General features: G+C 40.8%; 2 protein-coding genes and 1 long non-coding RNA gene across 3 annotated transcripts; 2 read left to right on the top strand and 1 right to left on the bottom strand.

Annotated features, from left to right (window-relative positions):
* The first annotated feature begins 6932 nt into the window (after nucleotides 1-6932).
* On the top strand, nucleotides 6933-15099 carry LOC123395767 (transmembrane 9 superfamily member 1-like). Its single transcript, XM_045090796.1, has 12 exons — nucleotides 6933-7167; nucleotides 8965-9157; nucleotides 9292-9396; nucleotides 9513-9530; nucleotides 9618-9706; nucleotides 9845-9997; nucleotides 10162-10296; nucleotides 10421-10587; nucleotides 12730-12824; nucleotides 13598-13971; nucleotides 14253-14526; nucleotides 14614-15099. Exons 1-12 carry the CDS (start codon nucleotides 7051-7053, stop codon nucleotides 14679-14681), a joined length of 1788 nt encoding a protein of 595 aa, XP_044946731.1. The 5' UTR covers nucleotides 6933-7050; the 3' UTR covers nucleotides 14682-15099.
* LOC123395771 lies at nucleotides 14935-18088 on the bottom strand. Its single transcript, XR_006609823.1, has 2 exons — nucleotides 18000-18088; nucleotides 14935-15507 (listed from the first exon to the last, which is right to left on the bottom strand). It is a non-coding gene; the product is annotated as an uncharacterized LOC123395771 (long non-coding RNA).
* Nucleotides 16467-18382, top strand: LOC123395768 (nifU-like protein 1, chloroplastic). The gene is made up of 4 exons (XM_045090797.1): nucleotides 16467-16634; nucleotides 16710-16794; nucleotides 16912-17222; nucleotides 17976-18382. Exons 1-4 carry the CDS (start codon nucleotides 16563-16565, stop codon nucleotides 18165-18167), a joined length of 660 nt encoding a protein of 219 aa, XP_044946732.1. The 5' UTR covers nucleotides 16467-16562; the 3' UTR covers nucleotides 18168-18382.
* Nucleotides 18383-18542: the final 160 nt, after the last annotated feature.

Genomic DNA, 18542 nt, shown 5'->3' with positions numbered 1-18542 from the left:
GATGATCTTCTTTTTATTCTTGTAGAACATAGAGTGTTGCCCTTAAGTGAGGAAAAGATCCCAAAGAGGACAAATTAAAATATCCCAAAGAGGACAAATTAAAAGATCCCAAAGAGGACAAATGAGAGATAAATAGAAAGAGACAAAGAGGCCACAAAAAATAAAAAATAAATAAAAAGAGAGAAGGGGGCAACATTACTATTCTTTTTGAAAGATCCACACTCGTACTCCATAGTTATATTTGTACTCCATAGAGATTATCATTCATGCATAACTATGTGGGGACTCTCACACTATAGAACTTGGCTTGTATATTCCAATAATGAGCCTCCTCAAATGAGCTCTAGGTCTTCATGAGCAAGCAAGTTGGATGCACCCCCACTAGTTCCATTAGAGAGCTTACCTTAGCTCATATGTGCATCGTTGCATGGCAATCCCTACTCCTCACATCATATCTATCGTTTGGCTTTCTCTCGCCTATGGTTGTCCTCATTGATGCGAGCCTTTCACACCCTTTTTGTATTCCTTCCCCATCATTATTGTATTTGACATACTAAGTGCCAACATATCTTGCTTGCGCTCATCCATTGCATGAGTGCTTAAAGTCGAAAGGGAGAGGATCATTTTGACTTGTGCCTGACTAGTGGTCTAGGGATGAGTCAAAATAATATTCCGAAGGAGACCAAGTGTGAAGTTTAGTAGATTGAGTTCTCAATTAAAAATATTTTTATGCTCTAAACCCATCTCCCATTTCTTGCACGCAAACACCATTTGGAGACATTCGAGTCATGCACAGCGAGAGCTCTTGCACCTTTATGTTTTTACTTTGCTATTTTCAATACTAAATGTAGACTCTTGCTTGTTATTGTCTTGACTTGAATTGCATATCTTACTTGCATTACTTTGAAGTTCTTATATGAGTGTTAGCATGTCACCATAGAAATTATTTGTGTTATCATTTACCTACTCGAGGATGAGCAGGAATTAAGCTTGGGGATGTTGATACGTCCCAAACGTATATATAATTTTTGCTTGTTCCATGATCTTTTGGGTTACATTGTTATATGTTTTGCTACACTTTTATATCTTTTTACACACATTTGGACTAACCTACTAACTCAGTGCACCCAATGCCAGTTTATGTCTGCTGATGTCTTTTTTGCAGGAGCTTTTACCCAAAATTCCAGAGCCCCAAAAATCCCGAGAAAAATATATAAAAATCAGCGTGACAGAAGCTTCACGAAGCACGAAGATGGGCCAGAGGGAGCCAGGGGCTGCCCAGGCGGCCTCCATGCGCGGCCTGGCCCCTGGCCGCGTCCACAGGTCGCCTGGGTGGGTCCCACCTCCTCTGGTGCCCTCCTTCATCCTATATTTACCTCTTCAATCGAAAACCCATCCATTAGATCCAGAATCGCGATTTTCTCAATCGTTCCGCCGCCGCGGCGCTTCCGAGATCGGGAGCGTCAGGAGATCTCTTTCGGGCACCCTGCCGGAGGGAGGATTGACCTCCGGGAGCTTCTCCATCGCCATGGATGCTTTCCGGACGTGTCGTGAGCAGTCCTCCTTGGACCATGAGTCCATGACTAGTAGTTATGTGATGTCTTCTCTCCAATCTTGTGCTTCAGTGATTAGCCCTTGTGAGCTGCCCTAATGATCAAGGCATCTATGTAATTTTCCTACTATTGCTATGTTCGGTTTGGTGGGATCCGATGGATTATGAGATTATGTTCAGATTGTGATGAGTTATATATTTGATTATCCTTTTATATTATGTTCTTTATTGATTCATGCATATTCTCCGTTGCTCTTTATTGCTTTGGCCGAGTAGTAGATTGTAACTCCAAGAGGGAGCGTTATGCATGATTGTGGGTTCATGCCCCCTGATGTCTAGCTTGAGTGACAGAAACATGAGACTAGGGGATGTGTTGTTGCCACCAGGGAGAAAACAATGGTGCTTGTGATCGCGGTTGCAAGGATTGTTTACCTTACGCAAAGTTTGTTAATGCAGTTGTCCGTTGCTTTGAGTTTACACTTTGGGTGGGGCTCGCGACTTAATACCAGCGAGATGTTCTGGATAGATATCTCAAGGTGGATGATCAGTAAGTAGATCCTGATGAATAAACGGTCTACTTGTCTTGGCGTATTGCCCATTGCTATTGAGCCTCTAACTTTCAAGTAGCATAATTAGCATTGCGGTGCGCTTATAATTCTGTCAGTTTCCCAGATATAATTTGTTTACCCAAGCATAATTTTTTATCGTCTTTTGGGAGAGAGACATCACTAGTGAACATCATGTGACTCAGGTCCATATCACCACCATTGCTTACACCTCCACCATTTACTGCTTTATTTACTTTTCCGTTGCAATCAATATCACTATTCCCGCTTGTGTTTGATCCTTTGCAAACTATAAGGCCGGAGAGATTGACAACCTCTCTGTACTCGTTGGGAGCAAAGTCATTTGTTGTGTGCGCGGGTCCACGTCTTCTGCTAGTGCCATAGTAGCGGACACCTACTTGTTGATCCTCGGAGTCCTCCTGGTTCGATAAACTTTATAGTCCCAGTGTAAGGGAAATCTGCTGCTGACTACATATCCACCTTCCACTTGGGGTAACCAACAAGGTGCGAGAAGTATATCCATCAACTCGTCATGAGACACATCCCGAAAACTTATAGTAACCGTTTCTTTCTCACAATCAATCTTAGCATTAACAGTATTCAAGAAGGGTCTACCGAATATAATGGGACAAAAATCATCTTTTGGGGAACCAAGAACAAGAAAATCAGTAGGATACTCTATTTTCCCACACAAGACTTCAACATATCTAACAATCCCAATTGGTGCAATAGTATCTCTATTAGCAAGCTTGATGGAAACATCAATTTCTTCTAATTCAGCTAGTGCAATATCATTCATAATTTCTTGGTATAAGATAAAGGGAATTGCACTCACACTAGCACCCACATCACATAACCCATGATAACAATGATCTCCTATTTTAACAGAAACAACAGGCACGCCAACAATAGGTATATGTTTACTTTTAGTATCAAGTCTAGCAATTCTAGCAGCTTCATCACAAAACTGAATGACACGCCCATCAATATTATCAACCAAGAGATATTTAACCATATCAATATTAGGTTCAACTTTAATTTGTTCAGGAGGTATAGGTGTTCTAGTACAACTCTTACAAACCACAATTGAAGCTTTAGCATGTTCCTTTATTCTAACAGGAAAGGGTGGTTTCTCAATATAAGCACTAGGAATAACAGGATCAGCATTATAAATAATAGTTTCTTCTTCAACTTTAATAGGTTCAACTACTTTAACTTCAATGAGAGGATGTTATTTAAACCACCTCTCCTTGGGGAGATCAACATGAGTAGAAAAAGATTCACGGAATGAAGCTACTACCTCAGAATCAAGTCCATATTTAGTGCTAAAATCACGAAAAGCATCGGTGTCTATAAAGGATTTAAAACAATCAAAATTAAGGCTTATACCTGACTCATTACCTTCGCAGAGTTCCCAATCTTAAGAGTTGCGTTTAATTCTTTCCAATAAGTCCCATTTGAATTCAATATCTTTCTTCATAAAGGAACCAACACAAGAAGTATTGAGCATGGATTGATCAGTACGAGAGAGCCGAGCATAAAAATTATGAATAATAATTTCTCTCAGGAGCTCATGATTGGGGCATGAATATAACATTGACTTAAGCCTCCTCCAATCTTGAGCAATTCTTTCTCCTTCACGAGGCCAGAAATTATAAATATAATTCCGATCACGATGAACCAGATGCACAGGATAAAACTTCTGATGAAATTCCAATTTCAATCGGTTGTAGTTCCATGATCCAATATCATCACATAGCCTATACCACGTCAACGCCTTCTCCTTCAAAGATAAAGGAAAGACATTCTTCTTGACATCATCCTCGGGCAGACCTGCAAGCTTAAATAATCCACAAACTTCATCCACATACATTAGATGCAAATTAGGATGTAGTGTTCCATCTCCTGCATGAGGATTAGCTAGCAATTTTTCTATCATACCCGAAGGAATTTCATAATAAATATTTTCAGCAGGTGCAGCAGGTTGAGGAGCATCTCTTTGTGCTTTTGGCCGGGGTGAAGATACCCCAAACAAGCCCCTCGAAGGATTATTTTTCATAGTGACAAGTGACAGTAAATTTCAGCACAATATATAAAATTTTCCTTACCAAGTTCCACTCACAAAGGCGCTTCACTCCCCGGCAACGGCGCCAGAAAAGAGTCTTGATGTCCCACAAGTATAGGGGATCTATCGTAGTCCTTTCGATAAGTAAGAGTGTCGAACCCAACGAGGAGCAGAAGGAAATGACAAGCGGTTTTCATTAAGGTATTCTGTGCAAGCACTGAAATTATCGGTAACATATAGTTTTGTGATAAGGTCATTCGTAACGGGTAGCAAGTAACAAATGTAACAAAGGTGCAGCAAGGTGTCCCAATCCTTTTTATAGCAAAGGACAAGCCTCGACAGACTCTTATATAAAGCAAAACGCTCCCGAGGACACATGGGAATTTCTGTCAAGCTAGTTTTCATCATGCTCATATGATCCGCGTTCGTTACTTTGATAATTTGGTATGTGGGTGGACCGATGCTTGGGTGCTGCCCTTACTTGGAAAAACATCTCACTTATGATTAACCTCTCTCGCAAGCATCCGCAACTATGAAAAAAGAATTAAGATAAATCTAACCATAGCATGAAACATATGCATCCAAATCAACCCTTTACGAAGCAACGCATAAACTAGGGTTTAAGCTTCTGTCACTCTAGCAACCCATCATCTACTTATTACTTCCCAATGCCTTCCCCTAGGCCCAAATAATGGTGAAGTGTCATGTAGTCGACGTTCACATGACAGCACTAGAGGAGAGACAAAATACATCTCATCAAAATATTGAACGAATACCAAATTCACATGATTAATTGTAGCAAGACTTATCCCATGTCCTTAGGAAGAAACGTAATTACTCACTAAGCATGTTCATGTTCATAATCAGAGGAGTATTAATAATCATTAATGATCTGAACATATGATCTTCCACCAAGTAAACCAACTAGCATCAACTACAAGGAGTAATCAACACTACTAGCAACTCCGAGGTAACAATTTAAGGTTTGAGACAAAGATCAGATACAATAGATGAACTAGGGTTTGAAGAGGAGATGGTGTTGATGAAGACATTGATGGAGATTGACCCTCTGTCGATGAGAGGATCGTTGGTGATGACGATGGCTTCGATTTCCCCCTCCGCGAGGGAAGTTTCCCCGGCAGAATAGCTCCGTTGGAGCTCTAGATTGTTTTTGCCGAAGTTCCACCTCGAGACCGCTACGCTTCACCCCGAAAGTTCTGATATGATTTTTTCAGGTCAAAACCCTTCATATAGCAGAAGATGGGCATCAGATGCCTGCTATGGGGCCCACAAGTATGCAGGACGCGCCCCTGGCTTGTGGCCACCTGGTGTGTCCCCTGATGTATTTCTTTCACCCAATATTTTTATATATTTCAAAATAATTCTCCGTAAGTTTTCAGGACTTTTGTAGTTGTGCATAATAGGTCTCTTAGATTTGCTCCTTTTCCGGTCTAGAATTTCAGTTGCCGGCATTCTCCCTTTTCATGTAAACCTTGTAAAAAAAGACATACATATAGTACCATAATGTGTATTAACAGCCCATAATGCAATAAATATCAATATAAAAGCATGATGCAAAATGGACGTATCACATCCGCAGGCCGGATTTGCAAGATCCGTTTGTATATGCTCTTATTACAAGAACTAAATTTTGTTAGCTCATGAGTAGCAAAATTTGCATCATAAAAACAATGGCTAAAGATGACCTTTCCTACTAAAGTAGTTATGTCTATTCATTCAACAAAATCACAGCTGCCCAGTTCCACCATTGACTTTGCTCTTGGCAATAGTTCATCATATTTAATGATCCTGATTCCGCCTCAACTCGATTGAAACCCATTGCATTTGCCAAGTTTAAGCCATCACGCATGGCCATGGGTTGTACCGTTGTTGCATCCGTTGCATTGTGAATGATGATGCATTGAGCTGTTATAAATCTTTTCTTCTCATCGCGCAGAATAATAACTATTACATTCAAGCCACTACCTGCATAGAATGGAGCATTCATTCCAGTACCTAATAATGCAGTCAACTAAGTCCTCCTATATAAGAGAAAGTATATGTAACAACTATTAATCAATAATAAGAGATCAGTTTATTGATCTATTATCTATCTCATTTCTTCTCCCTAACATATGTTCTACTCCCTAATCCCTTGCACCGTGCGATCCGTCCATCTTCATGGCAGTAGCAACCTAGGTTATTCCAGGCTACATGTCAATGAGGCATGGAGTAACATTCTCACTCACATGTGGGCCATGAGGCTAAATGTCAGATTGTGAGTGAGGCATGGAGTGGTATTTCGAGAGTGGTGACATAGTTTTCTCATCCATAAATTTCGCCACACCTAACAATTATTTCTGACTTCGCCACTAGTTGCAAAGGTGTATTCAAGTACTCGGTCTGAAATTAACTGTCATGTTTTTCAAAGCATCATTATTTATTGATAGTAGTAAGTACTACTACCTCCGTCACAGTTTATAAGGCACGCACACGTATCTAGGTTGTCAATTTGATTTATATAAAATCTATTATTTAATATAAAAATTATATCATTAAAAAATAGAACATCTAAATTTTTTAATGAGGTCAAATTGATGACCTAGATACACGTGCCAAACTTATAAACTGAAATGGAGGGAGTAGTAATTTTGTGGGAAAAAGAACTTTATTTTGCGTAGAAATTACTGAATTTGCCTGTCCTGCCCATTTGTTTATCAAAGAGTCAACGGCCAATAGATCCCATAGATACATCAGAGACCGTCCAAAACCGCAGTGAAATCGCGAGGCGGCAGCTCTCTCGGGCCAAACCCGACCGAAGGCTCGCGACCGCCTCCTCTTCATCCTCAGATCTCTCCGGCGGCGGAATGCTCCCCTCCCCCCGCGGCAGCGGCCGCAGAAGCCTCGTCCTCGTCCTCTCGCTCACCGCCGTCCTCGCCTTCGCTTCTCCGCACCGCGCGTCCGCCTCAGAGTCCGACCACAAGGTGCGCTGCTCAGCCCCGCCCCGCCTTATCTTCCCTTGGATCTAAAACCTTCTGTCAGCCCCCTCAGTTTGATCGCTCTAGCTGCTCTCATTCCGCGGCGTCAGATCTGAACGCCCATCGGCGCGATCTCGCGCTGGTTTCTCCAGCCCTCGCGTCCTGAGGTTTTAGTTCTAGAGCTCTTAGTGCAGTTCGGTTGTCTGGAGGTGGTGGCTGATGTGACGCGATAATCTTGGTGTTCAACGACGGAGGAGGTTCTAAATCTTCGGATGATTCATCATAGCTTAGCTTACGGTGGTGGTAACAGTATTAAGTGCTACTGGGTTAGTGTTCCAAATGAGATCGATGTGTGTGGGACCTGATCGGAATGGTACCCGTGGTGGTGCCTGATACTCGGAACTTAGATATATAATAACTTGATGTTGATCGGAGGAAATTCGCTTACATCCAGGTATTTTGAGGCTGTAGTGTATGTTCCTGTAGGGTGTAGTGAAGGCTGCATTGTGGCTTCTGCTTCTTAGATTCAGGATATAGTTACTGTTTGGTTCACAGAGAGATGCTGACAGTTTAGTCTCGTCTTGTTACAAATGTTCTATAACTTGTTTTGCTAGCAATTGGTGGAAATAGCAGGCTATAATCTAAGGAGTGAGCAGCAAGAGCATAATCTCGTCAAATATATGTGTGCATCTTTTTTTTTTTGTTAATTTGTACCCTTGTGATCAATATGAATTGATTTGATTTGGTTATCATGAAAATTGTCAAATAACTTTTTTTTTAGCTGTCGTCAAATAACTTTTAGTAGGATAATATTTTGCATTCTAGCTTTCATGCATCTATCATCGTGATCTTCAATTTGGTGAAATAAATGGGACTACAAGACATTCAGTTGTCCATGCAACTAGGATAATAATTCCTTGCCAATGGTCTTGATCGTGCATGATGCTGCAACTCATGTACTCTGTCTGTGCGATCATATTTGAACATTAGAGAAAATCAAATGCACTGCTGACGGTCGTATATTTATTTTAGAGAGAAGTTGTATATTGGTTTCTTGATGTAGATTGATCTGGACTTGTCACCACTCTCGAAATACCACTCCATGCCTCACTCACAATCTGACATTTAGCCTCATGGCCCACATGTCAGTGAGAATGTTACTCCATGCCTCATTGACATGTAGCCTGGAATAACCTAGGTTGCTACTGCCATGAAGATGGACGGATCGCACGGTGCAAGGGATTGGGGAGTAGAACATATGTTAGGGAGAAGGAACGAGATAGATAATAGATCAATAAACTGATCTCTTATTATTGATTAATAATTGTTACTCCCTCCGTCCCAAAATAAGTGTCGTTGCTCTAGTACAAAATTTGTACTAACTTAGTGTTAAATGTGCGACACTTATTTTGGGACGGAGGGAGTACATATACTTTCTCTTATATAGGAGGACTTAGTTGACTGCATTATTAGGGACTGGAATGTTTTAGTTGATCAAACTTGAGTGCTTATATGAAAATTAAGAAAATGCTTTCTTAACTTAGGACTGAGTAATGATGAAAGATATCCCATGGCTCCTTTCTTCTCTCCATAATGTACCTTACCGTTAGCCATCATCAACCCCCCAATCCCGATCAAGTCACTGCAAATTACTAATGTTTTGCAGATTTACATCATACACTTATTTCATTCTGTATTATCTTGAACTATGCTTTCTTTCTAGATTAGTTATGCTAAATGCATGTGCTATGAGCATTTCGCATGGCTTGAAGTTCTCAACCGCTTTATGTTTCTTACATGCAGTACAAATCTGGAGATTCAGTTAAGCTCTGGGTGAATAAAGTTGGACCTTACAATAATCCTCAAGAAACTTACAACTATCACAGCCTCCCATTTTGTCAGCCATCTGAGAACCCTGGGCACAAGTGGGGTGGTCTTGGAGAAGTCCTGGGTGGGAACGAGTTGATTGATAGTCAGCTTGACATAAAGTTCTTAAGTATGTTCATGTTGTTCTCAGACCATCCTTGTATCTATTTATGATTTACTGAATGTTGACATATGCAATTTTCTTTTGGTATGCTTTTGCTTATCTTATTAATTATATAAATGTTATTGTTGCCTTTGCTTTAGAAAATGTGGAAAGGGGGTCCATTTGCACACTGGAACTAGATTCCAAAAAGATTCAACAATTTGCTGATGCCATTGAAAGCTCGTACTGGTTTGAATTTTTCATAGGTACGTGGATCAATATATTATGCATTACATTTTGTTGTATTACACTAATTTTGTCATATGTCTTGTTTCTAACATTTTCACTGGTTTTTGCATTGCTTGTGGCACCATCCACCTAGATGATCTGCCTCTTTGGGGTATGTTCCTGTCAACTTAGTATTTTCTTACTACTCTTTATCTTTATTTATTTTGCTTAACAAGACAGTTGTTATATGCTTTGACAGGTTTCGTTGGAGAGACTGACAAAAACAGTGAAAACAAGCACTATCTTTACACACACAAGAATATTCTTGTAAAGTACAACGATAACAGGGTATGTATCTTCCATTGATTCAGAACATTAACACATAATTTGGACAAGATTGTATAAGTAATCTGATTTTAATTTTGTAGATATCTGAACACATAATTTGAAGATCAATATATAAGTGGATCTGATTTGATTTTGTAGATAATTCATGTTAATCTCACCCAAGAGTCTCCGAAGCTTCTTGAAGCTGGCAAGAAGTTGGAACTGACATATTCAGTGAAGTGGGTACCAACAGATGTTTCATTTGCACGCCGTTTTGAAGTTTACCTGGACTATCCTTTCTTTGAACACCAGGTAAATGGTAATGATTGCTTTTCGGGAAAAGAACCCAGTATGCGTAGCACACAACCCTCTCCCTGCTAATGGGAATAACCCTTCAATTCAACAATAGTGAACTGCATCTCCCCTTTGAACTAACCATTGGAAGGTTCTAATTGTTTCTTAATTTTCATGTTCAGATTCACTGGTTCTCCATTTTCAATTCTTTCATGATGGTTATTTTTCTCACTGGTTTGGTTTCAATGATATTGATGCGAACACTGAGAAATGATTATGCAAAATATGCTCGCGATGATGATGATCTAGAGTCACTGGTGAGCATCTGAATTCTGGTGCCTATTTTGCTGTACTTGAATATTATTCCAACCAAATTAACTCTCTTGGTTTTTATCCACTGCCACTCAACTGTTGCCTGAACTCATGACTTTGCTTTATTAGGAGAGAGATGTTAATGAGGAATCTGGGTGGAAACTTGTCCATGGTGATGTATTTCGTCCTCCTAGAAGCTTGACACTTCTTTCTGCTCTTGTTGGTATCGGCACCCAGCTGGCAGCTCTTATCCTACTTGTGATTGTATTGGCCATCGTTGGCATGTTATATGTTGGGTATGCTCAAAATCATACACGTACTTTTCACCTCCTTTCTGCCTTTCGTTGCATACAGAACACATGGCTTGAAATACATGACAAGCTTAAAAAGTGGCATGGTCATACCGTATTAAGAATACGTGAAAAGAAGAATGAAGGGATATTTGAAAATGAGCTGAACCAGCATTCAGAGTACCAGAGCATAACTTGTTCGCGAGAAATTTGCCAGGAGCCTTTCGGATCCTGTACTTTTCTTAGGAAATCTTGACTGCCAATCATTTGCAAATTTGCGATTATGATTTACTCCCTCCGTCCCAAAATAAGTGTCTTTGATTCAGTACAACTTTGTAGTAACTTGTACAAAAGCAAAGATACTTATTTTGGGACGGGGGGAGTATCTTTCTGTATATACAGTAACTTAAATAAAAAAGTTGGCTCAAGATCAGTGTAGAAGTGTCTGGGATTTAATTTCCTCTTGACTGCTTTAACCAGAAATTGCTGCTGGCTGTCTGTTTCTACTATTTTTAATGGTCCCTTGACAGGAATGTGGCAATGTAATGTCGTGTCTATTTTCTAATGCTGACAACATTCTCGTACCTGCTGGATTGAATTTTGATCTCTTCTAGTTAAATTTATTTCTACCCGAAAAAACTATTCACAAATCAATGAGAAAAAATGAACACCGACTTCTAAACTATTGCATGTGCAAATAAAAAAATGTATTACATATAATATATTGATTAGGTAGCATTATTGATGGACTGAAGAAGATTCTCGTCTCTAACGTTACATTTCTCTTTGTTTAGCGCTGGTACTGAAAATTGCCACTGATCTGTTCCTTACTGCATATAACACTTGTTCAAGATAGTATTCACTGTTTTGTTTTGTACTCCTATTTGAGCATCTAAAAACCTGCATGCAGTGTTCTGGAGTACTCCACACATGCGTAGAGTAAAGTACTTGCTTAAGTATCAGTGAGCATCGGCATCTGATAGGAAGAGGAGTAATAATATACTTAACAACCCCCCTCTCTTAACAGTAGGATGGCACTACAATTTATTGTCGTTGGGTTTCACGTTACTTGAAATAAGGGATCAATAACATAGCTGATACCCAAGCCCGGGTAAAGGAGGAGGGTCGTGATAGGCTTGGCGAGCTGATAATGTCAAGAGAGTTTGGGGTAGACCAAACTTGACATGGGAGGAATCCGTAAAAGAGAGATCCGAAGGACTGGAATATCGCAGACTAAGGCATAGCCTATTGGTGGAAAGGGGTTGATACCTTTCCACCCACCCAGGTTCAAGGCATGGTACTTGCAATTTGGATTTGTTGCACCAATAATGCTGTAGGGGCTGGAATATCACCAAAGAACTAAGCCATGGGCAGGGGTGCGTGTATGTTAGCTATCCACGTGCCAGAACCATGATTTGGTTTCAATATCTTATGGGTTTCAACTCTAGCCTACCCCAACTTGTTTGGGTCTGAAAGGCTTTAAGCACAGAAAGTTAATTTTGTGTCATGTGGGGCCGACGCTACTGCCGTTGTTGGCCACATGGATCGGTGGCAACACGTGAAAGTGCTGTAGAAGTTTGGTCTTTATTAAAAGGTAATATTCAAGTTAAATTAGGATGATGAGATAAATTTGGACATATGTGTTAGGCTGGTAGGATATGACAATGGCCTATCCATTCAAGTCAATGGTTTTTCCCATACCCCGTCCCTGTCCCTCCCTCCCTTCCCCTTGTTAGACTGTTTTGCCCCACCGCAACACCGTGCCGCCTAAACCTCCTGCCAGTTCCAGTTAACTGTTATCTTTCTGCTTGGGCGAGAACCTTTTGAATAAACTACTGTATAACATAGTGTACTATTTCTCCTTTCTCCTCTAGACACACAAATAGTTCAGGAAAATAAATCCTGCTTTTGGTTATCTGAAAATCACCTTGTATTCAGTTCCGCAAATTGGAGTGGCGGTATTATATCCTCCTGTTGAGATGCACTGATCCCATGGAGATAGGGTACCGAGAAGTGAACGAATCCTGAAATGTCAAAAAACCTATGCTGTTTTACAAAAAGCCTTCGTTATTTTTAGCATGGAGTGTTTTTTCTTGCATGTTGAGCATGCGGTTCCCATTCTTTAACTTACATGCCAATGTTTCTCAGGCGAGGGGCTATCATCACAACCTTCATCGTGTGCTATGCTCTTACATCTTTTATTTCTGGATATGTTAGTGCTGGTCTTTACTCGAGGAATGGCGGTATGGTCTTTCACTTCTTGTTGACAAGTCGCACAATTTTCTTTCTTGGGATTTTATCATTTATGCCACTGGTTACGTCCCACTACTCAGTTTTGCCATTAAGAATTTCAACTTCTCAAAAATGACATCCCTTCTTTAGGCGCATGCTAAAAAATGCCACTTTGCACCATTACTGTCAGCTCAAATCTCGTTTGCCATGTTATAATGACCAAAATACCTATGGACCAACATGGCAGCTCTCCCTCTATCTCACTACAATAAAGTGTGGGTCTCACTTGATCCCACCAGCATTCTCATTTTCCTCTAAAATTATTTGCTTCCTTACTCCTGACAAGTGGGCCCCACACTTATCATTGTGAGATAGAGAGAACTGACATGTGGGTCTAGGGGTAATTTTGTCATATAACATGGTCAATGGCTTTGACCTGACAATAACGATGTTTAATGGCATTTTTGAGCAAACATCTAATGGAACGATGGCATTTTTGAGATATCTAATGGCATTTTTGAGCAAGCATCTTACAGAACGACGGCATTTTTGAGCAGTTGTAACTTCTAATGGCAAAACTGAGTAGTGGGGGCACAACTAGTGGCATAAATGATAAAAACCCTTCTTTCTTTCTTAGACTATCAGTATTTGTTTGGACAGTCTCAGCTTTCTTCTGATTTGTTCTTTCTAGTTTCATCATGTTATCATGGCATCTAACTCTTTTCTAGAAGATTCTAGAGTTTTTATACGATTTTCTCACTTCCTTGACTTGATTCCATGGCAGGTAAAAACTGGATAAAGGCTATGATCCTTACAGCATCCCTCTTTCCATTCTTGCACTTTGCCATTGGCTTTGCGCTGAATACAATTGCAATCTTCTACGGGTCATTAGCAGCAATACCATTTGGTACAATGGTTGTCATGTTTGTCCTTTGGGCTTTCATATCTTTTCCGCTGGTACTTTTGGGAACGGTCGTTGGTAGAAACTGGAGTGGGGCTCCTAACAATCCCTGCCGAGTAAAGACTATTCCACGGCCTATTCCTGAGAGGAAGTGGTACCTTACACCTTCTGTCATCTCATTGATGGGCGGGCTTCTTCCCTTTGGCAGCATCTTCATCGAGATGTACTTTGTGTTCACCTCATTCTGGAACTACAAGGTAAATAAGGAAATTGTAGACATTTTGTACAAAATACTATTCACTCCGTCCCATAACGTAAGACGTTTTTTGACACTAGTGTATTGTCAAAAAACGTCTTACATTATGGGACGGAGTAGTATTTTTTAATCATCAAAATCATGTTAGCCACTTATCAGTGTGGAAAGGATTTTACTGTCCTTGCTTCATATTACATTTGTCCATGCCTTATTCTGAAGCACCTTCCTGCAATTTCCATTGTATGAGCATCTTATTATGCAATGTTATTTGGTTCTTGGCAGGTGTATTATGTTTACGGCTTCATGTTGCTGGTCTTTGTCATTCTTCTAATAGTTACAATCTGTGTCACAATTGTTGGTACTTATTTCTTGCTGAATGCTGAGAACTATCATTGGCAATGGACTTCGTTTTTCTCTGCCGCATCAACAGCGCTATATGTGTATCTGTACTCCATCTACTACTATCATGTGAAGACAAAGATGTCCGGCTTTTTCCAGACAAGTTTCTACTTTGGCTACACATTGATGTTCTGTCTTGGTCTGGGCATACTTTGCGGTAAGCTCTCTTTACCACTAATGATTGCTATACATTGCAATATTTAAAGGCCACTTTGATGTTCTGACATCTATTTTGGTGATTCAGGTGCTATTGGCTATGTAGGGTCAACTCTTTTTGTGAGGAGAATCTACAGAAACATCAAATGTGATTAATTTCCTGCTACATATGTGGGGTGGGGGCGGAGCAGTATCAGAAGAAATCATATACGTGCCATTGCTTTGGAAGTGAGGCCTTCAAAATGGATTAATGCTAGTTCCTGATTAGGGTTTCAGAACTACGCCCCGTTCGCTTATTCCATCACACCCCTTCTTTTTGCATACTTATTTGTTCCCTGGAGCTGCTCTCATAGTGTATACATCTGTGGTAGCTTAGGAGTTCAGTACAAGTGCCTGGTGCAGGTTCTTATTTTTCTTTGTTTCTTTTGTTGCATTCCTCCTTTTCAAATCAGAAATAGGAAGTGAGTATCCATGCGGCACTGTCTGGACTTCCCCTCTGAATTGTTGCGTCCAATTCAAGGATATCATGTACTACGTGAGATCTGTGTATTTATATATATCAACATTTAATGCATGAGAGTATGTGTGTCCTCTATCATGTTGGGAAAATTCTGTGAAAATCCTTTCGATGTAGCGGTGCTTTTGTAACTGTGATGTCTATTTATTTGTAACTTTTGAGGTAACTTGAGTGACATTTGATTTTCCACCTTGTGGGGGTTTCTATGATGAGAAACATGTTTAAGCATGAATCACTTTTTGGAGGTTAAAGCAACTGGGGCATTTCGCCCACTACAGCTTATTACAGCAACACAAAGTTGGAACCGTCTTGCTCCCAGATCACCTGGTGGGATCTTCACAACCATTGCCAAGCGTGGCAAAGCCATGCACAGCCCTCTCCTGCATCACGTTTACATAGACAGGCGGCGCCGTTGCAGCTTAAGTCCTTGATGACATGCGCCGTCCTGGATCAGTCCGCCCTCCTCTGCATCAGTGTGCATAATAAGTACGGTGCTATCAAGACGTTTTTTTGACACTTTGTAAATAAGTCATCTAAAATATCAACATATGATGCCACACACTACAAAGTAGTACCAGTATGTAGACTGATATATGTCATATGAAAGATATTAGTGTACTATACTTTCCATTGTGACAAGTCTTGTGATCCCCACACAATTACGCCCCTCTAAAGTCCAAACTACTAACCTTCCAAACTACTCCCTCCATAAAAAAAAATGTTTAGATCACTAAAGTAATGACTTTACAGAGGAACTACTTACCTTTCCTATATAAGACGTTTCAACTTTTTTTCTCAATTGAATGTCTTCCCCCCTTTCAGAATACCTATCATGATTTTAGTTTGAACTAAAACCACAACATGTCTTTTGGAACAAAGGGAGCATGTAGACAAGTTTTAGTGTGTTTGTTTACTCATTTCAATCTACGTATAAGAAGTATTTCATATTTTTTTATTTTGTATTGTAAATGTTAATATTTTATTATATGATTTTGATCAAACATACCTAAGTTCGACTTTGTATATATATACTAATGCATCTTATATTCTGGACCGGAAGGAGTAATAAATATACTCCGATAACGAGCCAATATTGCAGAGGTTGTACCCCCTGTCTCCCCACCTGACCTACTCCCTCCGTTCCAAAATATAAGACCTTTTAGAGATTTTATTAGAAAGCTACATACAGAGCAAAACGAGTGAATCTATACTCTAGAATATGTCTATGTACATCCGTATGTAGTTTATAATGCAATCTTTAAAAAGTCTTATATTTAGGAACGGAGGAAGTAGTTTGCAAAACGGGACATATTGTATGTTGACATATTGTATGTTTGGTTAGAGAGCAGCACGTTCGTAGCATGTCTGCATGGCCATCAGCTTGCTTTGGGTTACCGCACAAAATTTAGCAAAAGAAACGAGCGCTGGAGCGGGAATGCGGGCACACAAATACCACCCGCCACCCAGGCCACGCCAACAGCGGCGGCATCTCCAGGGCCGATTGGAGTCGGGCACCGGGGATGCAGGCGGCGGTAGCGGCGTCGACGTGGGCGCCGACCACCTCGCCTTCTACCTCCTCCTCCTCCTTCAAGGTCAGGCCTCTTGTTCCTCCGTCTCTTCTTGCTTGTCCGCTTCATCTTGTCTAATGAGGAGCTGCTCGTTTCAAGGTCGTCGTCTCGTCGCGCTTGCGCGGGAGAACGCCCTCTGCCGCGGCAACTTCGGTAGCCGTGTCCACTCGCGCGCCGCCACAAGGTGAGGCTTCCGTCCTTGCCGCAGCTTCTCCCCCTTTTGCATAGTTGATACTTCAGTATGATGGTCCTTATAAGAGGTGGATTCCAAAGTTCCATCTATCACGCTTTGTTGCTGCAGTTGTTCAACCCATTGCCGACCCGAATCCAGTGGTCGATTCGTCATTAACCGCTGAAAATGTGGAGCTTGTTCTGGATCAAGTCCGGCCGTATCTCATGGCAGACGGAGGCAACGTTGCCTTGCATGAGATCGACGGGAATGTGGTGAGGCTGAAGCTGCAAGGAGCATGCGGGGCGTGCCCGGGCTCCGTGATGACCATGAGGATGGGCATTCAGCGGCGTTTGATGGATGAAATACCAGAGATTGCTGCAGTTGAAGCTATCACGGACAACGAGGCTGGGCTTAAGCTGAAGAAAGAGAATGTTGAGAAGGTACTGTTACTGTACTTGTTATGGTACCATGGAGAATAATCAGAATTTTAATTGTGCAGACAATTTGAGTTCTTTTTTTCTCACGTACAATTCGACTAGGTACATATATGAAATGCAAATAAAGATTCTCTGGTTGTAGGAGGGTCTTTGCAGCGTCAGTTTGAGCTAGTTAGGAATAGTTTACCAAAAGCGTTTCTTAAATTAAACATAGGTTGTTATCTTCAAATAGAATGCTAGTGTTGCAGTTTTTTTTATGCAACAGCATACCATGTGTTGTCTTTAATTGCACATACCATTCTGGGGAGTGGGGACTATATACCTGGAGCAACAACCCTCGTGCCATGGACAGTATCCCCGTCCATCTTCAATTGATAAGAGGATTTGCCATTCGTCTGTTAAATTTTGTGGCAAATTGATGACTGTTCCATGTGGTTGCTTGTCGTCCATCCTTGCTTAGAATGACATTCCAGCACAGAATGCAGAACATGCAGTCCCTCCATTTCTTTTTACTCCACGTATTAGGTTTCTCTTAAGTCAAAACTTTGACTAAGTTCATATTAAAAATTATCAACATCTACAATACCAAATAAATATAATAGTGCAAGTAATTGTTGGACATTATACATTGTCTCCTTGTTGCACATTGTCCTACACCTTGAGATTATCTAACTTTTATCTGCCCTTTCCATAATATGGGCGAAAACCAGACCAACAAAAGTTATTTGAAAATTCCATCCTTTCACCCAATGGCAGGTACTCGATGAGATCAGGCCATACCTCACTGGCGCAGGAGGCGGTAATCTCAGGTTTGTCGCGATCAACAGATTCTTCGTGAAAGTCCAACTCAGGGGCCCTGCAGCAGGTGTGGCGGCCATCCGAGTTGCTGTAGCACAGAAGCTCAGAGAGAAGATCCCATCCATCTCAGCTGTTCAGCTATTGCCTTAGACTTCAACTGCAAAACAATGCTGTGGTTATCCAGGAAAATGCTATGAATGTGCTAACTGATCAAATCACCACCGTAGCTGTTAGCTGGTAGCCTCATGGAGAGTTTCTCATCTCTAGTCAGATATTATGCGACTATTGATGTGAAATGTTGTAACAAGGTTCTTTTGGTCTCTTCCCCTTGGGAAGGAAATGGAAAAGGTCAATCTTGGTCGAAATTAAGTCGTTGCTTTGCCTAAAAAATTGCGCGATTTTGAAAGAACCAAAGGCGGAAAGCAGGAAGCCTTGTGCGCTCATCTGAAGAAGGGACGCTTCAGATTCACCTGAGCTTCTTGTTCCTGGAAATATTATCCATCTCCAACATACTAATAACGTAAA

This window comes from Hordeum vulgare, chromosome 5H, assembly GCF_904849725.1.
Source record: "Hordeum vulgare subsp. vulgare chromosome 5H, MorexV3_pseudomolecules_assembly, whole genome shotgun sequence".
NCBI classification, from domain to species: domain Eukaryota; kingdom Viridiplantae; phylum Streptophyta; class Magnoliopsida; order Poales; family Poaceae; genus Hordeum; species Hordeum vulgare.
This window is presented reverse-complemented; position numbering and strand designations above follow the sequence as displayed.